This window comes from Bos indicus x Bos taurus, chromosome 6 (genome assembly GCF_003369695.1).
Source record: "Bos indicus x Bos taurus breed Angus x Brahman F1 hybrid chromosome 6, Bos_hybrid_MaternalHap_v2.0, whole genome shotgun sequence".
NCBI classification, from domain to species: Eukaryota; Metazoa; Chordata; class Mammalia; order Artiodactyla; family Bovidae; genus Bos; species Bos indicus x Bos taurus.
This window is the reverse complement of record NC_040081.1, coordinates 83,263,804-83,282,280: the sequence shown is the minus strand read 5'-3', so window position 1 is coordinate 83,282,280 and position 18,477 is coordinate 83,263,804. Positions and strand designations below refer to the sequence as shown.

At 36.5% G+C, this 18,477-nt stretch overlaps 1 protein-coding gene across 5 annotated transcripts in view; it reads left to right on the top strand.

Moving 5' to 3' along the window:
• The window catches only part of CENPC (centromere protein C), a 93,775-nt gene that overhangs the window by 73,999 nt on the left and 1,299 nt on the right, over positions 1-18,477 (top strand). For 2 of the 5 annotated variants that reach the window (XM_027544627.1, XM_027544628.1), the window contains exons 13-18: positions 111-170; positions 5,283-5,387; positions 6,930-7,058; positions 7,453-7,548; positions 11,587-11,741; positions 17,739-17,829. In XM_027544627.1, the coding sequence (XP_027400428.1) occupies positions 111-170; positions 5,283-5,387; positions 6,930-7,058; positions 7,453-7,548; positions 11,587-11,741; positions 17,739-17,829 (636 nt within the window). Of the gene's footprint in view, positions 1-110; positions 171-5,282; positions 5,388-6,929; positions 7,059-7,452; positions 7,549-11,586; positions 11,742-16,489; positions 16,692-17,738; positions 17,830-18,477 lie in introns of those variants that run through there. The other 3 variants (XM_027544629.1, XM_027544631.1, XM_027544632.1) reach the window with 3 other exon arrangements.

Below are 18,477 nucleotides of genomic sequence, written 5' to 3'. Positions count from 1 at the left end.
TTGGGTTGAATTTTTTTTTTAATGTTTATTCTGAAGTTTACCTAGTATATACTTTAACTCAACATGAAATTAGGAGCCATTGCTCATGATATTTCTTTTGTAATTTACAGATGATTTAAGGGGAGAAATATCTGATTCAACACCAGAGAGCAAGATGCATCACAAATTAGGTAAGATTATTTTTCCCTAAATATTTTCATATTATTATAAAACCTCTTTTTCTAAATATAGTTTAATTTTTTCTCAAGTGGGGGAATATTATTTGGATTAATTGTCAGGTAATGTAAAACTTCATATTTCATTTCATTAATTCATGATAAATCATCACATGCCATAGTTTCTTTATTGTCCATTTATAAATCTTGTAATCCACTCACTCATTGCCCAGTAGTAGGGAGCTGATCTTACCTAATGTAAGAAGCTAGGGTAGAGAATTCTATAAAATGTAACTTCTGGGTAGATGGCATCTATGACAACTTCTCTCATTTTTTTCCAGCTCACACCTAAACAAAACAGTAACTAGGATAAGTAAGCCAGGAGTAAGGAACCCATGGAGAGGCCCACTTGGGGATTAAGATTCATGTGACCTCTCATGTTTGCAGAATTGGAGTGGCTTTTTATTTTTCTCCCTACTTAAGGCTTCTGCATTTATACTTGATGAGAACCTATAGGGATGAAGCTTTCTCTAATTGCTTCCACTAGAACCTCACATCTTGTCAGTTAGTATTTTGTGGGTCCATGTGAAGAGCGACTGCTGTAGCTCTCAATGTTTAATGCTTAGCTTCCTAGGTGATGCAGTGGTGAAGAATCCACTGCAGAAGAATCCATCTGCCACTGCAGATGTCTCAAAAGATGAGGCTTCTATCTCCCGGTTGGGAAGATCCCCCGGAGTAGGAGATGTCAATCCACTCTAGTATTCTTGCCCGGAAAATGTCATGGACAGAGGAGCCTGGTGGGCTGCAGTCCATGAGGTCACAAAGAGTCAGACACAACTAAGTGCATGCATGCACACACACACACACACTTGCTTGACTTGGAGTGGAATATGCTGTGAGTCAGAGTAGGCAAAGAGAAATAAAAATGTCCCTGAGAGGGTCTGCAGCAACAAGAGAGAAAAATCAACAGTAGACAAATTCTAGTAAGCCAAAAGCTTTGTAGATAAATAACAGTTTTAACAATGTAGCAAATATGAGTATTTTCAGAAATTTATTTATATTACAGAAGGCTTTCTGGTTGGTAAAGCATAATTTTTCAGTTTAAAAAATCAGTACATCAACTGATAAATAAAGATGAATACTGTTGAGTGCTAAATTAGTAGCTGGTGTTGACATGGAGGAAATTTATCGGAACAGAAATACAAAAGAGATTGAAACCATGAGGAAAAAATAGGCAAGGGAAATAACATGGAGACAACATATAAAAAATGCAAATAATAGAATTTTCAGAAAAAAGAAAAATTAAAATACTACTTAAAACTTTCCTGGAATAAAGATAGGCTTGATCTGCAATTTGAGAGAGTTTATCAGCTGGCAGTAAAAAGTAATGAAGAATATACACCTCTAGACAGAATTGAATAAAATTCTAAATTTCAAGGATAGAGGAAAGCTTCCAGACAGAAGTTACATATAAAGGAGGAAAAAAAAAAGACTAGTATTATTCATCTGTGTAACTCTGGAAAAATAAAATAGCCTACTTTCAGAAATGTATTACAGTCCATGTTATAACTAGCCAAGATATCTTTCCTTTTGATAACTGAATCTATTTTGCACATAATGCAAGATTGTCATCCTCCATGGAAAATAGCCATGTAAGGTTATTTAACCAAGTAGCATATAAATCCAGGGAAGGCAATGGCACCCCACTCCAGTACTCTTGCCTGGAAAATCCCATGGACGGAAGAGCCTGGTGGGCTGCAGTCCGTGGCATCGCTAATAGTTGGACATGACTGAGCGCCTTCACTTTCACTTTTCACTTTCATGCATTGGAGAAGGAAATGGCAACCCACTCCAGTGTTCTTGCCTGGAGAATCCCAGGGTCGGGGGAGCCTGGTGGGCTGCCGTCTATGGAGTCACACAGAGTCGGACACGACTGAAGCGACTTAGCAGCAGCAGCAGCAGCATATAAATCAGGACTGAATTCAAAGAGAGGAGAGAGGAATGATTCTTAACGTAGGGTTAAATTTAAATAACGTATACATTTTCTGCTGCCATGTACCAAATTACTATAGATTTAGTGGTTCAGACAATGTTTGTTATCCTGTGGTTTCCATGGGACAGGAGTTCAGGTACAAATTAGCTGGGTTCTTTTTAAAAGCGTTTCACAGGCTTCAGTCAAAAGTGTCAGCCTGGACCATGGTCTTATCTGAGCTCAAGCTCCTCTTTCAAGCTCATGCGGTTGTTAGGAGAATTCAGGTCCTTGGAATTGTAGGGCTGAGATACCTGTTTTCTTGGTGTCTGTGAGCCATGGGCCTCTACTCTTAATTTCTAGAGGTCACCTGCAGTTCGTTGCCACATGATCCTTTTCATAGACTCTTTTCTCAGTGTGGCAGCTTGCTTCTTCAAAGTGAGCAAGGAATAATTATTCTCTGCTTCTGCTAGATAGTGTCTTAATGTGTAGAACCATGATATAGTCACAGGAGTGACTTCCCATTGCTTTTGCCGTATTCACTTGAGTATATTATAGGTTCTACCTGTATCCTAGGGAAGGGGTGTCTCATTGCTCACACCTGAGGTTGTGTCTACTACTTAATGCTAGTATAATTGAGGATTTATAAGTACTAAGTAAGAATTTTTGCAATGATAGTTTGAAATCTGCACTATCTTAACAAAACTTGGTGTAATGGGAAGGAGAGTAGGAGTGGCAGAGGAGTGATAAAAGTAGTCTAAACTACTTTGTTTTACTAAGTGAGAAAAGAAAGAAGAAGATATCTTGGTAAGGAATATAGTTTTTAATATAGTCATAGAGAAATCGAGTATGATTTGAACGTCAGGAACAGGAAGGTAAATTAGACTGAAAAAGCACAGTAAAACTTTGAAATGACCAAGGTTTGGAGTATGGGGAAAGAAATGGTATTCTGACCAAACCAATGAAAAGGAGGGAAAAAAAGAATCATTGATGTAAAATAACAAGTAAATTTAAATATAAAGTAAAATGGAAGGAAGAACCATATTTGTTATACTAAATAAGCATGAATGGATTGAGTTCCTCTAGTAAGATAGAGACTAACAGATTTGGTTAAACAATACAAACTGACCTATATGTTTATCAGAGATCAGATCAGTCGCTCAGTTGTATCCGACTCTTTGCGACCCCATGAATCGCAGCACGCCAGGCCTCCCTCCCTGTCCATCACCAACTCCCGGAGTTCACTGAGACTCACGTCCATCGAGTCGGTGATGCCATCCAGCCATCTCATCCTCTGTCGTCCCCTTCTCTTCTTGCCCCCAATCCCTCCCAGCATCAGAGTCTTTTCCAATGAGTCAACTCTTCGCGTGAGGTGGCCAAAGTACTGGAGTTTCAGCTTCAGCATCATTCCTTCCAAAGAAATCCCAGGGCTGATCTCCTTCAGAATGGACTGGTTGGATCTCCTTGCAGTCCAAGGGCCTCTCAAGAGTCTTCTCCAACACCACAGTTCAAAAGCATCAATTCTTTGGCACTCAGCCTTCTTCACAGTCCAACACTCACATCCATACATGACCACAGGAAAAACCATAGCCTTGACTAGACGAACCTTTGTTGGCAAAGTAATGTCTTTGCTTTTGAATATGCTATCTAAGTTGGTCATAACTTTCCTTCTAAGGAGTAAGCATCTTTTAATTTCACGGCTGCAGTCACCATCTGCAGTGATTTTGGAGCCCCCAAAAATAAAGTCTGACACTGTTTCCACTGTTTCCCCATCTATTTCCCATGAAGTGATGGGACCAGATTCCATGATCTTCGTTTTCTGAATGTTGAGCTTTAAGCCAACATTTTCACTCTCCACTTTCACTTTCATCAAGAGGCTTTTGAGTTCCTCTTCACTTTCTGCCATAAGGGTGGTGTCATCTGCATATCTGAGGTTATTGATATTTCTCCCAGCAATCTTGATTCCGGCTTTTGTTTCTTCCAGTCCAGCGTTTCTCATGATATACTCTGCATATAAGTTAAATAAACAGGGTGACAATATACAGCCTTGACATACTCCTTTTCCTATTTGGAACCAGTCTGTTGTTCCATGTCCAGTTCTAACTGTTGCTTCCTGACCTGCATACAGATTTCTCAAGAGGCAGGTCAGGTGGTCTGGTATTCCCGTCTCTTTCAGAATTTTCCACAGTTTATTGTGATGCACACAGTCAAAGGCTTTGGCATAGTCAATAAAGCAGAAATAGCACTTAAAACAGGTTTTTAAATAAAAGATTATCAAAGAATTAAGTAGAGTAATATAAACAGAAGGTAGTAGTGATGCATTTTTAATATGAGGTGAAGTGAAATTTAAAGTTAAAAATATGAACAGAATAAAGGACTTGTAAAAATAGGCAATTTATGAAGAAGATAGAAAAATCATAAACTCCTATGTACCAAACAGCCTAGCAACTAAAATGTATTAAAAAAAAAAAAAAACTTGAGGAAAAGCAAGGAGATTTTAAGCAATACAATTAGGGATTTTGATAAACCACTTTCAGAATTGGAGAAATCCAGCAAACCAGAAATAAGGTAGAACATAGAAAGTTTATTATATAGCCAGAAAACTTAGCATATAGAACTTTGCATGGTCAGAGAAAATGAGTAGATAAGTGTGTATACACACAAACACACACATATATGACTACCCCTGATTAACACATTTCCTATTGGGAACATTTAGATGGTTTTCAGTTTGACTTCCGTTTTCAGTTCCTATTATAAACAGTACTACTATGAATGTTTTTGTACCTAGATCTTTGCCTATTTTTATGAATATTTTGCAAATTCATTTTCTAAAAATGAAATTTGCCACCTCAGAGTATTATAATTATAGATATTGTCAGATTGTCTTCAGTTTATATTCCTATCAGGAATATATGAGAATTTCAGTGTACCTATAACATATTAACCATGAATGTTACCAAATTTTTAAATCTTTCCAATCTAGTAGTTAATTTTTTCATTGACATTTCTTTATTAGCCCAAATATGTCTTAAAATTTGTTTCTCTAGTGTTTTGTCTAGAAGCATTCCTGTTCTAGAAAGTAATATCAGTCTTTTCACTGCAGAGTTTCATCCAGCTCAACATATGTGTATATTTTTGTCTGATGTCTTTTACAGTATTGCCCTCCAATACACCAAATGTTCGCAGAACTATGAGAACACGATCAAAACCTTTGGAATACTGGCGAGGGGAACGAATAGATTATCAGTCAAGGCCATCAGGTAAAATTTACATTTTAACAGTTCAAAATAAAAAATAATAATGATAATTGCTATAATTTATTTAGATATGTGTTGTGCCAAGAAAGTGAAACTCGCTCAGTCGTGTCTGACTCTTTGTGACCCCATGGACTGTAGCCCACCAGGGGATCTTCTTGACCTGAGGATCAAACCCAGGTCTCCCACATTGCAGGCAGAACCACCAGGGAAGCCAAGTACTGTCTTACATATTTATAACATTACTTTGTTTAATCATCATTCTCCAACAGTGTGACAAGAATAGGTTCAAGTCCAGGTTTCTCTGATTACTGTAGAGATGCTGATTTTTTTTTTCTCTTTGCTAGCAATTTGAAGTGATTGTGTAGTTTTATAGAGTGTCCCCAGGTGGCTTTCCTAGTGGCTCAGACGGTAAAGAACTTACCTGCCATGCAGGAGACTTCAGGTTTGAACCCTGGGTTGGGAAGATCCCCTTGAGAAGGAAATGGCAATCCACTCCAGTATTCTTGCCTAGAGAATTCAGTGGACAGAGGAGCCTGGTGGGCTACAGTCCGTGGGGTCACAAAGAGTTGGACATGACTTTGTGACTAACACTTAACCCAGGTGGCCCAGTGGTAAAGAATCTGCCCGCCAAAGCAGGAAACCCAAGAGATGCAGCAGGTTCAATCTCTGATTCAAGAAGATCTCTTGGAGAAGGAAATGGCAACCCACTCCAGTATTCTTGCCTGGAAAATTCCATGGACAGAGGAGCCTAGCGAGCCACAGTCCATGGGTTAGCTGAGAGTCAGATACAACTGAGCATGGAGCACATTATTTTTATACATTCAGTAAGATTTCTAATTGCATAAAATGAAACCTTAGATCAGAACATGAGAAAATTTTAACTGGCAAAGATTAAATATTCCCCATTATTATTCTCATTCTATTTTCTTGTCATATTTCTCTACAAAAATTATAGAGGATAGGAAAGAAAATAGTGTTATATTAAAGTTACTTCCTTTTTTTAAATCAGTATTTCTGAGTCAAAGGACTAAACTGACATGTGGATTACTATAAATAGTTCATTGCTAATCTTTGTGTCCTTCATTTTTTATACCTCCACTGATGACTATTTATTTCAAGCAATAGAGATCATTCAGTTATGTTTCATCACTGTGTCTAGATTTAGGATAGTGGTGATGGTTCATTTGCTAAGTTGTGTCTGACTCTTGTTACCCCATGACTGTAGCCCACTAGGATCCTCTCAGGCAAGATTACTAGAGTGGGTTGCCATTTCCTTCTCCAGGGGATCTTCCTGACCCAGGAATTGAACCCAGGTCTCCTGCATTGCAGGTAGATTTTTTACTGACTGAGCCACTAGATTTAGGATAGTAGAGAGACTTAAATGAAATTAGTTGCTATTTGTGTTACTTGAATTAGCTGTAGAGTAGTAATAATACTGTATTCTTTGCTTTGAAAAGAAATGTGCTGTATTAATGTAATGAATTTTGTTTCAAGATTTTCACTTTGCTAGGTATGATAATTTACCTTTTGGGGGTTAAATTTCAGGAGGATTTGTGATTGGTGGAATACTGTCCCCAGACACAGTATCATCTAAAAGGAAAGCAAAAGGAAACTTGGGAAGAATCATTACAACAGCTAATAGGAAAAGAATCTGTCTTGAAAATGATGAAAGAAGTATGAACTTTTTCCTTATTTTAAATAACAGTGTTTTGAAAAATAGCTCTGTGCAGATTTTGAAATATACCTCTAAAGGCTTCAGAATATAATAGTACTTAAGGGTAAATTCTCTTTTTAATGTCTACTTTTCTTTAGATTTTGAAAGTAAACTTATTTTATTCTTTTTAAAAAATCATTAATATCATAGTGTAAAACATTTCCACACGGGTAAACTGCACTGTCAAATGAAACTTACCTCTTCAGTGCATCAACGTGGTCATTGATAAACAGGAAGAAATATGCCTCTTCCGTTTTCCTTTTCAACTTGTCCTTAGCTCTATTTCATGCTAGATTTTTTTTTAATGGAAAAGAGTTTTAAATAAATAGTATTTCAGTGGTACTTCTTTTGCAGAGAATAAATTCATGGTAAATCTGAATATACCTCTGGGAGATCCTCTGGAGCCAACAAGGGTAAAGGACCCACAAACACGAGAGACTGTTCTTATGGGTAAGCTCTGAGGGTTGGTTCTGAGAATGCTTAATTTAACATCTAGTAAGGACAAACTGTTTGCTTAAAGGCTGGCTTTTCTACTTTTCCTTTCTCTCCCTAGATCTTTAAGAGCCAAAGTCCAGTAGCAAGTCTGATTCAAATAAATAGCCTGTATGAGGACTACTGTGGGGGAATTGACGGTAGACAACCTCCAGGGACATATAGTACCATGCATTTGTCCTCTATGATACAAGTGCTACCATCAGGAATGTTGCCTTCTCCAGTAGGATCCAGGCCTTCTTTGATCAGGAGGACACTTGCGGACAAGGGCTGTTAAGGGGGAAAGTGAAAGTCGCTCAGTTGTGTCCAACTCTCTTCAACTCCATGGACTATCCATGGAATTCTCCAGACCAGAATACTGGAGTGGGTAGCCTTTCCCTTCTCCAAGGGATCTTCCCAACCCAGGGATTGAACCCAGGTCTCCTGCATTGGAGGCGAATTCTTTACCAGCTGAGCCACAAGGGAAGCCAAAGAATACTGGAGTGGGTAGCCTATTCCTTCTCCAGCGGATCTTCCTAAGTCAGGAATTGAACTGGGGTCTCCTGCATTGCAGGCAGATTCTTCACCAACTGAATTATCAGGAAGCCTGTTCAGGGGGTATTGTAGCAAATTAACTGGCAGACTCCTGGATACACTCGTACTATGAGATCAGGTAGGGATTGTGTCTGGGTTTAGACGGCCTTTGGTGCTGTGTAGCAAGGACATCAGTCAGTCAAACAAATATCATGTTTAAGGCTGGCATAGGGTCCTATAAGCCTCCTCCTGCACTTTACAGGTATTAAAAATTTAGTTTCTAGGATACCATTGGAAGTCCCAGGAGATGGGCTATAGTGTGGTGGGTTTAAGTAGTGGACACTCAGCTATTTCCAACCAGGCAGTATTTACATACAGGAAATATTTAAGTGTTTTAATAACTGTCATGACTGTACTAGTGAGTACTGAGGACTAGTTTTTGATTTAGCCTAAATCAAAAGATAAATATGTCAAAGCAGAGAGACAGTTTTTACACTTAAAATTTTGACTGTGGAATAGGCTCCATTGATATCTTTAGTAGCAGAGATACTTCTATATTAAGTTGTTCATTTGGCTATAGAGGAAAAATTACAGAGAATATTTTTTTTAGCAAAGTGTCTTAACTGAAAACATTGCTGTACTGTATTTTATGTTTTCAAGAATTCATCACTTTTTGTTTCCTGAGCATATGTATTATCTATATCCTGTCGACTGTGGGAGTACAGTCAGAAGCTGATGATAAAAAATGTATTAATTACAGATCTGGAAAAGTTTGTAAGTAAAAGGGAAATTTAAAAAATGATATAGCCATCTGTATGTCTTCTTTGGAGAAATGTCTGTTTAGTTCTTTGGCCCATTTTTTGATTGGGTCATTTATTTTTCTGGAGTTGAGCTGTAGGAGTTGCTTGTATATTTTTGAGACTAGTTGTTTGTCAGTTGCTTCATTTGCTATTATTTTCTCCCATTCTGAAGGCTGTCTTTTCACCTTGCTAATAGTTTCCTTTGATGTGCAGAAGCTTTTAAGGTTAATTAGGTCCCATTTGTTTATTTTTGATTTTATTTCCAATATTCTGGGAGGTGGGTCATAGAGGATCCTGCTGTGATATATGTCAGAGAGTGTTTGCCTATGTTCTCCTCTAGGAGTTTTATAGTTTCTGGTCTTACGTTTAGATCTTTAATCCATTTTGAGTTTATTTTTGTGTATGGTGTTAGAAAGTGTTCTAGTTTCATTCTTTTACAAGTGGTTGACCAGATTTCCCAGCACCACTTGTTAAAGAGATTGTCTTTAATCCATTGTATATTCTTGCCTCCTTTGTCAAAGATAAGGTGTCCATATGTGCATGGATTTATCTCTGGGCTTTCTATTTTGTTCCATTGATCTATATTTCTGTCTTTGTGCCAGTACCATAGTGTCTTGATAACTGTGGCTTTGTAGTAGAGCCTGAAGTCAGGTAGGTTGATTCCTCCAGTTCCATTCTGACATACAGATGGCTAACAAACACATGAAAAGATGCCCAACATCACTCATTATCAGAGAAATGCAAATCAAAACCACTATGAGGTACCATTTCACACCAGTCAGAATGGCTGCAATCCAAAAGTCTACAAATAATGAATGCTGGAGAGGGTGTGGAGAAAAGGGAACCCTCTTACACTGTTGGTGGAAATGCAAACTAGTACAGCCACTATGGAGAACAGTGTGGAGATTCCTTAAAAAACTGGAAATAGAACTGCCTTATGATCCAGCAATCCCACTGCTGGGCATACACACTGAGGAAACCAGAAGGGAAAGAGACACGTGTACCCCAATGTTCATCGCAGCACTGTTTATAATAGCCAGGACATGGAAGCAACCTAGATGCCCATCAGCAGATGAATGGATAAGAAAGCTATTGTACATATACACAATGGAGTATTACTCAGCCATTAAAAAGAATACATTTGAATCAGTTCTAATGAGGTGGATGAAACTGGAGCCTATTATACAGAGTGAAGTAAGCCAGAAGGAAAAACACCAATATAGTACACTAAAGCATATATATGGAATTTAGAAAGATGGTAACAATAACCCTGTGTACGAGACAGCAAAAGAGACACTGATGTATAGAACAGTCTTATGGACTCTGTGGGAGAGGGAGAGGGTGGGAAGATTTGGGAGAATGGCATTGAAACATGTAAAATATCATGTAAGAAACGAGTGGCCAGTCCAGGTTCGATGCACGATACTGGATGCTTGGGGCTAGTGCACTGGGACGACCCAGAGGGATGGTATGGGGAGGGAGGAGGGAGGAGGGTTCAGGATGGGGAACACATGTATACCTGTGGTGGATTCATTTTGATATTTGGCAAAACTAATAAAATTATGTAAAGTTTAAAAATAAAATTAAAAAAAAATCACACACAAAAAATAAAAAATGATATAGTAATTTGGGAGCTACAGTTTGAACTGGTTATTTAGAGCCTCTACCTGATAAATAAAAAATATTGTTACTTAATCAGTCACAAAGGTATTTATTGGCATGATGTTGATGATACATTTGTAGTGTGGCTATGTTATATTGGGCTTCCCTTGTGGCTCAGCTGGTAAAGAATCTGCCATGCAATGCGGAAGACCTGAGTTAGAGTTTCCCTAGTGGCTCAGATGGTAAAGCGTCTGCCTACAATGCAGGAGACCCAGGTTCAATCCCTGGGTCCGGAAGATCTCCTGGAGAAGGAAATGGCAACCCACTCCAGTATTCTTGCCTGGAAAATCCCATGGATGGAGGAACCTGGTAGACTACAGTCCATGGGGTCACAAAGAGTCGGACACAACTGAGCGACTTCATACACACACACACGCACATGTTATATTGAACTTTTTAAGGATAAGGAATCCTTTCTTGTCTCTTAGCTGATTTTGTTTTTCATCTGAGTTATTATAGGGGAAATGATAATATTGCCATTGTTAATAATAAATAATAAAATATTATTAACAAAGCTTACTGAATGCTTACTTTGTACCAGTGTTTTAAATACTTTATACACATTAATTCATTTGATATTCCCAACTCTAACATAGATAAACTATTTTTATCACATTTTATAGAAAAGGAAATGAAATAGAGGATAAGCAGCTTGGCTAAGGTCATTCAGCTTGGAAGACAAAGATACAATGTGACTTTTCTAGGTCCGGAGTCAGTGCTCTTAATCACATCTATCTTTCTAGGACAGGTTTATGTTTTTATTTATGAATGTGTATAAGAGACACAGGTTTGATCCCTGGTTTGAGAAGATCCCCTGGAGAAGGGAATGGCAACTCACTCCAGTATAATTGCCTGGAGAATCCCGTGGACAGAAGAGCCTGGCGGGCTACTACAGTTCACAGGGTCGCAAAAAGTTGGTTGACTGAAGCGACTTAGCATGCACGCACATGTGTGTATATGCTATATCAATGAACAATGTCATTGCTATTACTTTATACTTATATTAATTTTTTCCCTTTAGATCTTATAAGGCCACGAGATACATACCAATTTTGTGTTGAACATGATGAGTTGAAAGTATATAAAACATTGGATACACCGTTTTTTTCTAGTGGAAAATTGGTATTAGGACCACTTCAAGAAAAGGGAAAGCAGCATGTAGGCCTAGATACATTGGTGAGTATATTTCTCCATATATTGATATATATGTTTTGATCTTGGCACAACTCTAAGTTATTGGACTTGATGAAGCATTCTGTTACTATAGTACATAGGTAATTTTTAATTTTTTTTCAGATGTTTAAAGTCAGTCAACCGAAGGGTGTTCTGTGTATAGCAGTGTAGTCTTGAGATTTAGAAGTTTAGGGAATGGCCTTAAAAGTATCTTCAAAATTAGATTTGCAAACAAGTCATTAGAATTTTAGAGCTAGAGAAGATTATTGAGATTAAGTCTAAATCTCATTTCTTTAATCATGAAGTTTAGAAATAAAGAATTTAAAAGACTTCAAAATCATGTCACTGATTATAACAGCAGATTGATGACTGGGAACTATTCTATTACTTGGGGCTTCCCTGGTAGCTCAGCTAGTAAAGAATCTGCCTGCAATGCAGCAGACCCCTGTTGGCTTCCTGGGTTGGGAAGATCCACTAGAGAAGGGATAGGCTAACCACTCCAGTATTCTTGGACTTGCCTGGTGGCTCAGACAGTAGAGAATCTGCCTGCAGTGTGGAGACTTGGGTTCTATCCCTGGGTTAGGAAGATCCCCTGGAGAAAGGAATGGCTACCCACTCCAGTATTCTGGCCTGGAGAATTCCATGGACAGAGGAGCCTGGCAGGAAGCTGCAAAGAGTGGACGTGACTGAGTGACTTTCACTTTCATTGTATTACTCTATATAGCAATGTCAGGCGTCCCTGGTGGCTCAGTGGTAAAGAATTGCTTGCAGTGCAGGAGACTGCCTGCAGTGCGAGAGACACAAATTTGATCCCTGGGTCAGGAAGATCCCCTGGAGAAGGAAATGGCAACCTGCTCCAGTATTCTTGGCTGGGAAATCCCATGGACAAAGGAGCCTAGTGGGCTATAGTCCATCAGGTCATGAGAGTTGGGCACAACTTAGCCACTAAACCACCACCACCACCACATAGTATGTAGAATCCAGATCTAAAGTATTTAAAGGTTTTCTTTAATCCAGTCTTAAAATGTTATAGATCTCCAGGTCATATTAAAAGAGTAAAAATGACATATTAAACTAACTGAAGTAATAGATAATCCCTGTGTAATCATTAAGAAACAGTTAATAATGAAAATAAGCATTATGAAATGTCATCATTAAACTAATAGTATTAATACTATTAATAGTATTAATAAGATATAATGTTTTTATTCCTTTAGAAGGAAGGAATATTGAATATCTAGTAAATATTTGAAAATGTTTAACCTGTCTAACATTCAAAGGAATCCATATTAAAAATAAGGCATACTTTATAATTACTGAGTTAGTAGAAATTATTGATTTATAATTTGTAGACTTTTAACTATAACCTGTAAATAATTTGTAGACTTTCACTTATGAATGTCATTTCAGAATTTTTTCCTAGGAAAATAAAAGCTAGGGAACCTGAACATAGGTAGTTACTTATTTTAACATTGAGAGTAATTTTTGAAACTGGAAACCACTGAAATGTGCTATGGGAAGAAAATGCTTATATTTATCTTTTGACTTGCTGCCAAGTCGATTCAGTCATGTCCGACTCTGTTTGACCCCATGGACTGCAGCCTACCAGGCTTCTCTGTCCATGGGATTCTCCAGGCAAGAACACTGGAGTGGGTTGCCATTTCCTTCTCCAATATTTTGACTTAGTAATGAAATAAACCATTATATATAATAATCTGGAGGAGGAAATGGCAACCCACTCCAGTATTCTTGCCAGGAGAGTCCCCTGGACAGAGGAGCCTGGCGAGCTACAGTCCATGGGGTCTCAAAGAGTCAAACACGACTGAGGCAGCTTAGCATACACACATATAATAATCAGTTATATAACACTTACGTATTCCAGGTATTATACAAAGCATTTTGAAGAATAGCTGTACTGGAAGAATTTTCTGTCTGCAGTTTGATTAAATGTTTATTCTTAAATGTTAATCCTTAAATGTTTTAGACAGAAAATCCTTTTTGTTTTTTTCTGCTAAAATAAAAAATGAAAATGACAGAAATTTGAAGGAAAAGGAACTATAGAAAAATAACATGTTAGTAAGTGATTATAGTTTATTTTTATTTCTTCTAAATATTGCCTTTAACGTTTTATAATGAAAATCAGAGTTAAGTTTTTTAATAACAGTGGAGTATTTTTACATTTTTGAAAGAATGAAGCACACTTTTAAATACATGCTTTTGAGAAGCAAAAGGGCAAGATGGAGAACCACATAAGGGAGAAAGTAGCATTGGTAGATTTATTAAAATCAAACCACAGAGAAATTAACAAATTAACTGGGAGTTTGTTGTGGAGCTTTCCTAGAAGACAGGATATTAAGAAGTGGAAAATATTAAAGTTAGATGGTATGGAAGAACAGATATAAACAGAATCGAGAAAAAACCCAAATGAGCAAAAGGGAGAAATATTTGAAAAAGTAGGCAATAATTGTTCCAGAACTAAAAAACAAAAAGGTGACACAACATGCTTAAAGGAACCAGAGTTCCTCAAGAAATGTCTGATCCCAGGCCTAGGACTAAGCTTGGAGTATTTTATCATACCCGATAGCAAACTATCAAAAACCATTAGGATTGGGTCATAAGGTTTCAGAATCCAGCTTGAAGATGCTTTCTCTGGACAAAGATGTGAAAACTTGAGTATCAATAAGAATAATTTCATTGGATTGATAGATATCAATTATATTTAAATCCATGAATTTGTAAGACTACTACAAAAAGAAAAACTTATTTCATTGCTGTTGGCAAATACTATGACACCAACTCACTTTGACAACAAATATGGCAAATAAAGGGAAATAATTAAACGTTTATTTTGCTGTTCTCGTATAAACTGTATTACTAGGTAACCAAATAATAGAGGAAGGGAAGTTTACCCTTGTAGAAATATTCCAGTTAATAAAAGAAGGAATGTTAGGATAGAATATTACCATTTTACAACACCCAATAAACTGTTGGATCTAGCATCATCATACACTAACATCTAAAAAGAACACAGCCAAACATTATGTGCCTCCTATGGAAGAATACAACACTGCGTATAAAGTAGTCCTGTCTTCCCCACCTCCTTTAAAAAACAAAACCTCCACATAATATCATCTGAAGTTAAGTCCTTGGTTCTAACAACCAGTTTATAGGAAGTAAAGAATAGCAGACTTTACAAATGACACCCTGGGTTTACCCAGCAAAATCCAGCTGTGTAAAGATTTTTAAAACAAATTTTGCTGGTTGATTTACTTACTAAATAAGATGTAAGGAATAAAAAAGACAACCAAGTGGAATGTACAGAGATCAGGGTTCTTAACATTTTGTTATCCTGTGCCTTGTAAGATGTTTATAAGCATCTCAGGCCTCTTGGCATTAGATTCCAATAGTACTCTAGTTGTGAAAATTAAAAATGTCCACAGACTGTGCCAGTTGTCCCCTGAGGGGCAAAATCACCCCCAAATTGAGAACCATGCCATAGACTGAGTGTTTTAAATGATAGATCAAGCACTGACCATAGATCAAGCACTGACTCTTAGTTGGATCCCAGTTGAAACAAACCCTTTCTTTTTTAACAAATGAAAAAGAAAATTTTATTTGATTAAATTAGTATCAACAGCTCTTATTCAAAAGACTACAAAAAAAGCTTAAGCAAAGAAAGCTTAAGCTAAAACTAGATCGAAATACTTGCCATATAGATAACCAACAAGTGATTAGTATCCAGAATATAAATGTTTTAGAATTTCAAAAATAATGATAACTCAATAGGAAAGCAGATATGTTATTAAAAAAAAATATTTTACAGTAGCAAAAACATAAGAAGCAAATGGGTGGCTTAGAGGATAAAGCATCTGCCCACAATGTGGGAGACCTGGGTTCGATCCCTGGGTAGGGAAGATCCCCTGGAGAAGGAAATGGCAACCCACTCCAGTACTCTTGCCTGCAAAGTCCCACGGACGGAGGAGCCTGATAGGCTATATAGTCCATGGGGTTGCAAAGAGTCAGACATGACTGAGTGACTTCACTTAACTTCTTCACTTCACTTCAAAAATGCCCATACTCTGAGTGAAAAACAAATCAAGGAGTTATACATTCAATCTAATTCCATTTATATAAATTCAGAAATATACAAAATTAAAAAGTTATTTTTAAAGATCCATTTTTGCCTGATAAGAACTGTAATGAAAACAAGAGAATAATAAATACAAAATTCAGGACAGTGGTTATCTCCGTGGACATTTATGAGATAATTGGGAATTTGAATATTGAGTGTGCATTATTAATACTAAATACTCATTTATATTTATGTGTGACAACAGTGTTGTCATGTTTTAAAAAAGGACTTTGATCTTTCAGTACACATTGAAATACTTACAGGTAATTATGGTGTTGGGCATTCATTTCAAAATAATACGGAATGGGGAAAACAGATTTTGAAAATAAAGGGTTATTGGTATTTGATATTTATTTGTGGGAGAGTGTCATTCTGTTTTTGTGTATTTCAAAAGCATTCTTAGTAAAATGTTTACAGAAATGGGGAGAGGTATGCTTAGAGAGCCAAATTGAATAGATAAGCAAACAACATTTAGAAACGTATACTTGGCCTCTGGGTACAGTATGTGTTACCTTTTTTTTTAAGGCTATTTTTGGTAATAAAAATATTTATTTGTTTTATTAAATTATATAAGTGCCTTTAGAACCACTTTAAGAACTTTTTTTTTTTTTCCTTTGAGGGAGTGTATTGTAGTGACTTAAGAACATGGATCCTGGAGTCAGAATACCTGAGTTCAGATTCCTGCTCTTCCATTTACATTGTGACCTTGGAAATTTACACTCTTCCATGCCTCATCTTCTTCATCTGTGGAAAGCTCTTAAAATAGTGCTGTCTCACTGACAGATGCATACATTAAATGAATAAAAATGAAGTGCTTAGAACAGTGTCTTGCATGGTGTGGGTACTATATAAGCTCTGGCTGCTCTTCTTTTTCTGGTATTTTAGGCTCTTTTTACAGAAATGGTAAGAAAAGGAGGAGCAGGAGGCATAATTCTCTGAAGCAAATATTCTTGATGGCTGAATCTCAGAATTTGAATATCAAAGTTTGAGGGCCCTAAATTTATATTTAGTTGTCAAAATAAAATAGATTATTGTCAAGTGGTATCTCTGTGTAAAATGTAAAATTTTGCCCTGCTTGACTATGGAAGCCTGTACAATTGAGCACTACATTTTTCCTCTTTTACTTTCTTAATGTTGGTGCTTTAAATGTACTTTTTTAAAAGAAAATTTTTGTTCTTTTAGATTCTTCAGATTAAGTTACATATACCAAGTATGTAACCTTTATAGAGGTATACATAAAACCTAGCTACTCTTCTAATATAGTTAAGTGATGTTCTTTACAATGGTTCTGAATTTAAAAAAACAGTAAATAATAACAAAAGAAATTTCTTGTATTAGTTTTCTGTATTACTGCTTTACTTAATTACTACACAATTTAAACAACATTCATGTATTATCTCACAGTTGTATAAGTTAGAAATTGGGTGGGCTTGACTGAGTTTTTGCTTAGAGTATCACTAGGCTAGACTCAAGATGTCCAAAGACCTGTATTGCTCTCTGAATGCCCTTAGAATGAATCTGCTTTCAAATTCATTCTGTTGGCAGAATTCAGTTACTTGTTGTTGTAAGACTGAGGTTCCTATTTCTTTACTGGCTATTGGCCAAGGTGTCTAGAAATAGTTTACACTCCTTGGTTCATGGTTGTCTTCAGCACCAGCAACAGTGAAAGTACTTTTCATGCTTCAGATTTCTCTAACTTCTCCTCTGCTTCATCTTTCCCTTCTGCTTGCAGTAGGAAAATTATCCACTTTCACGTAAAGTTTATGTGATTAGATTGGACCATTATTGTGCCTTCAATGTTTAAGTTTTTTGGAGTATAGTTGCGGTGTTACAATTTGAAAATGAGGTTTTAATTTTTAATTTTACAGGTTTTTTATGTTAATCTTGGTTACCTTTTATGTACCTTACATGAAACACCTTATATAATAACAACCGGGGATTCATTCTATGTTCCTTCAGGTAAGAGTAATTAAAAACTTTTTCTTTCGCATAGTTAAATACTTGTATAGTTGCTCAGGAACACCATGAAAATGGAAGCCACAGTGGTCAAAATGAAGCATGATACAACTGATGTCAAACATTTTAGTGCATATTTTAATTTTTTTGTTTAGATAAATGTTGGTATATTAGTATTTTGATACATAAAAATTGAATAAGAGTTGCTAATTGAATATAAAAATACTTAGTTAGGAGATATATTATATCCAGCATAGAAGTAAAATTATTTCCCCATGTTATCGCAAAGACATTATGTAATCAAACAATTTTTAGTTGGTTATTTTAAACATGCAGGGTAGTGTCTTTCATCAGCTATTGAAGAGCAAAAGTCTTTGAAGGTAGGAATTTTAGTTTGTTCAATTGTTCATTCAATAAATGTGATTAAGAGTCTACCAAACATTGCTTTGAAAGTGAGATACATAAATGAACAAACAGGCAAAAATCCCTGCCCTTGTGGAGCTTACATTCTAATGAAAAAACAAAACTATAATAATAGCTAAGTTTATATAGTCCTTTATATGTGCCAACACTGTTGTGAACAGTTTAAACTCATTAAGTTAATCCTAATATGTATGAATTTGTAATAAAAAGTCTAATAAAAGTCACGGT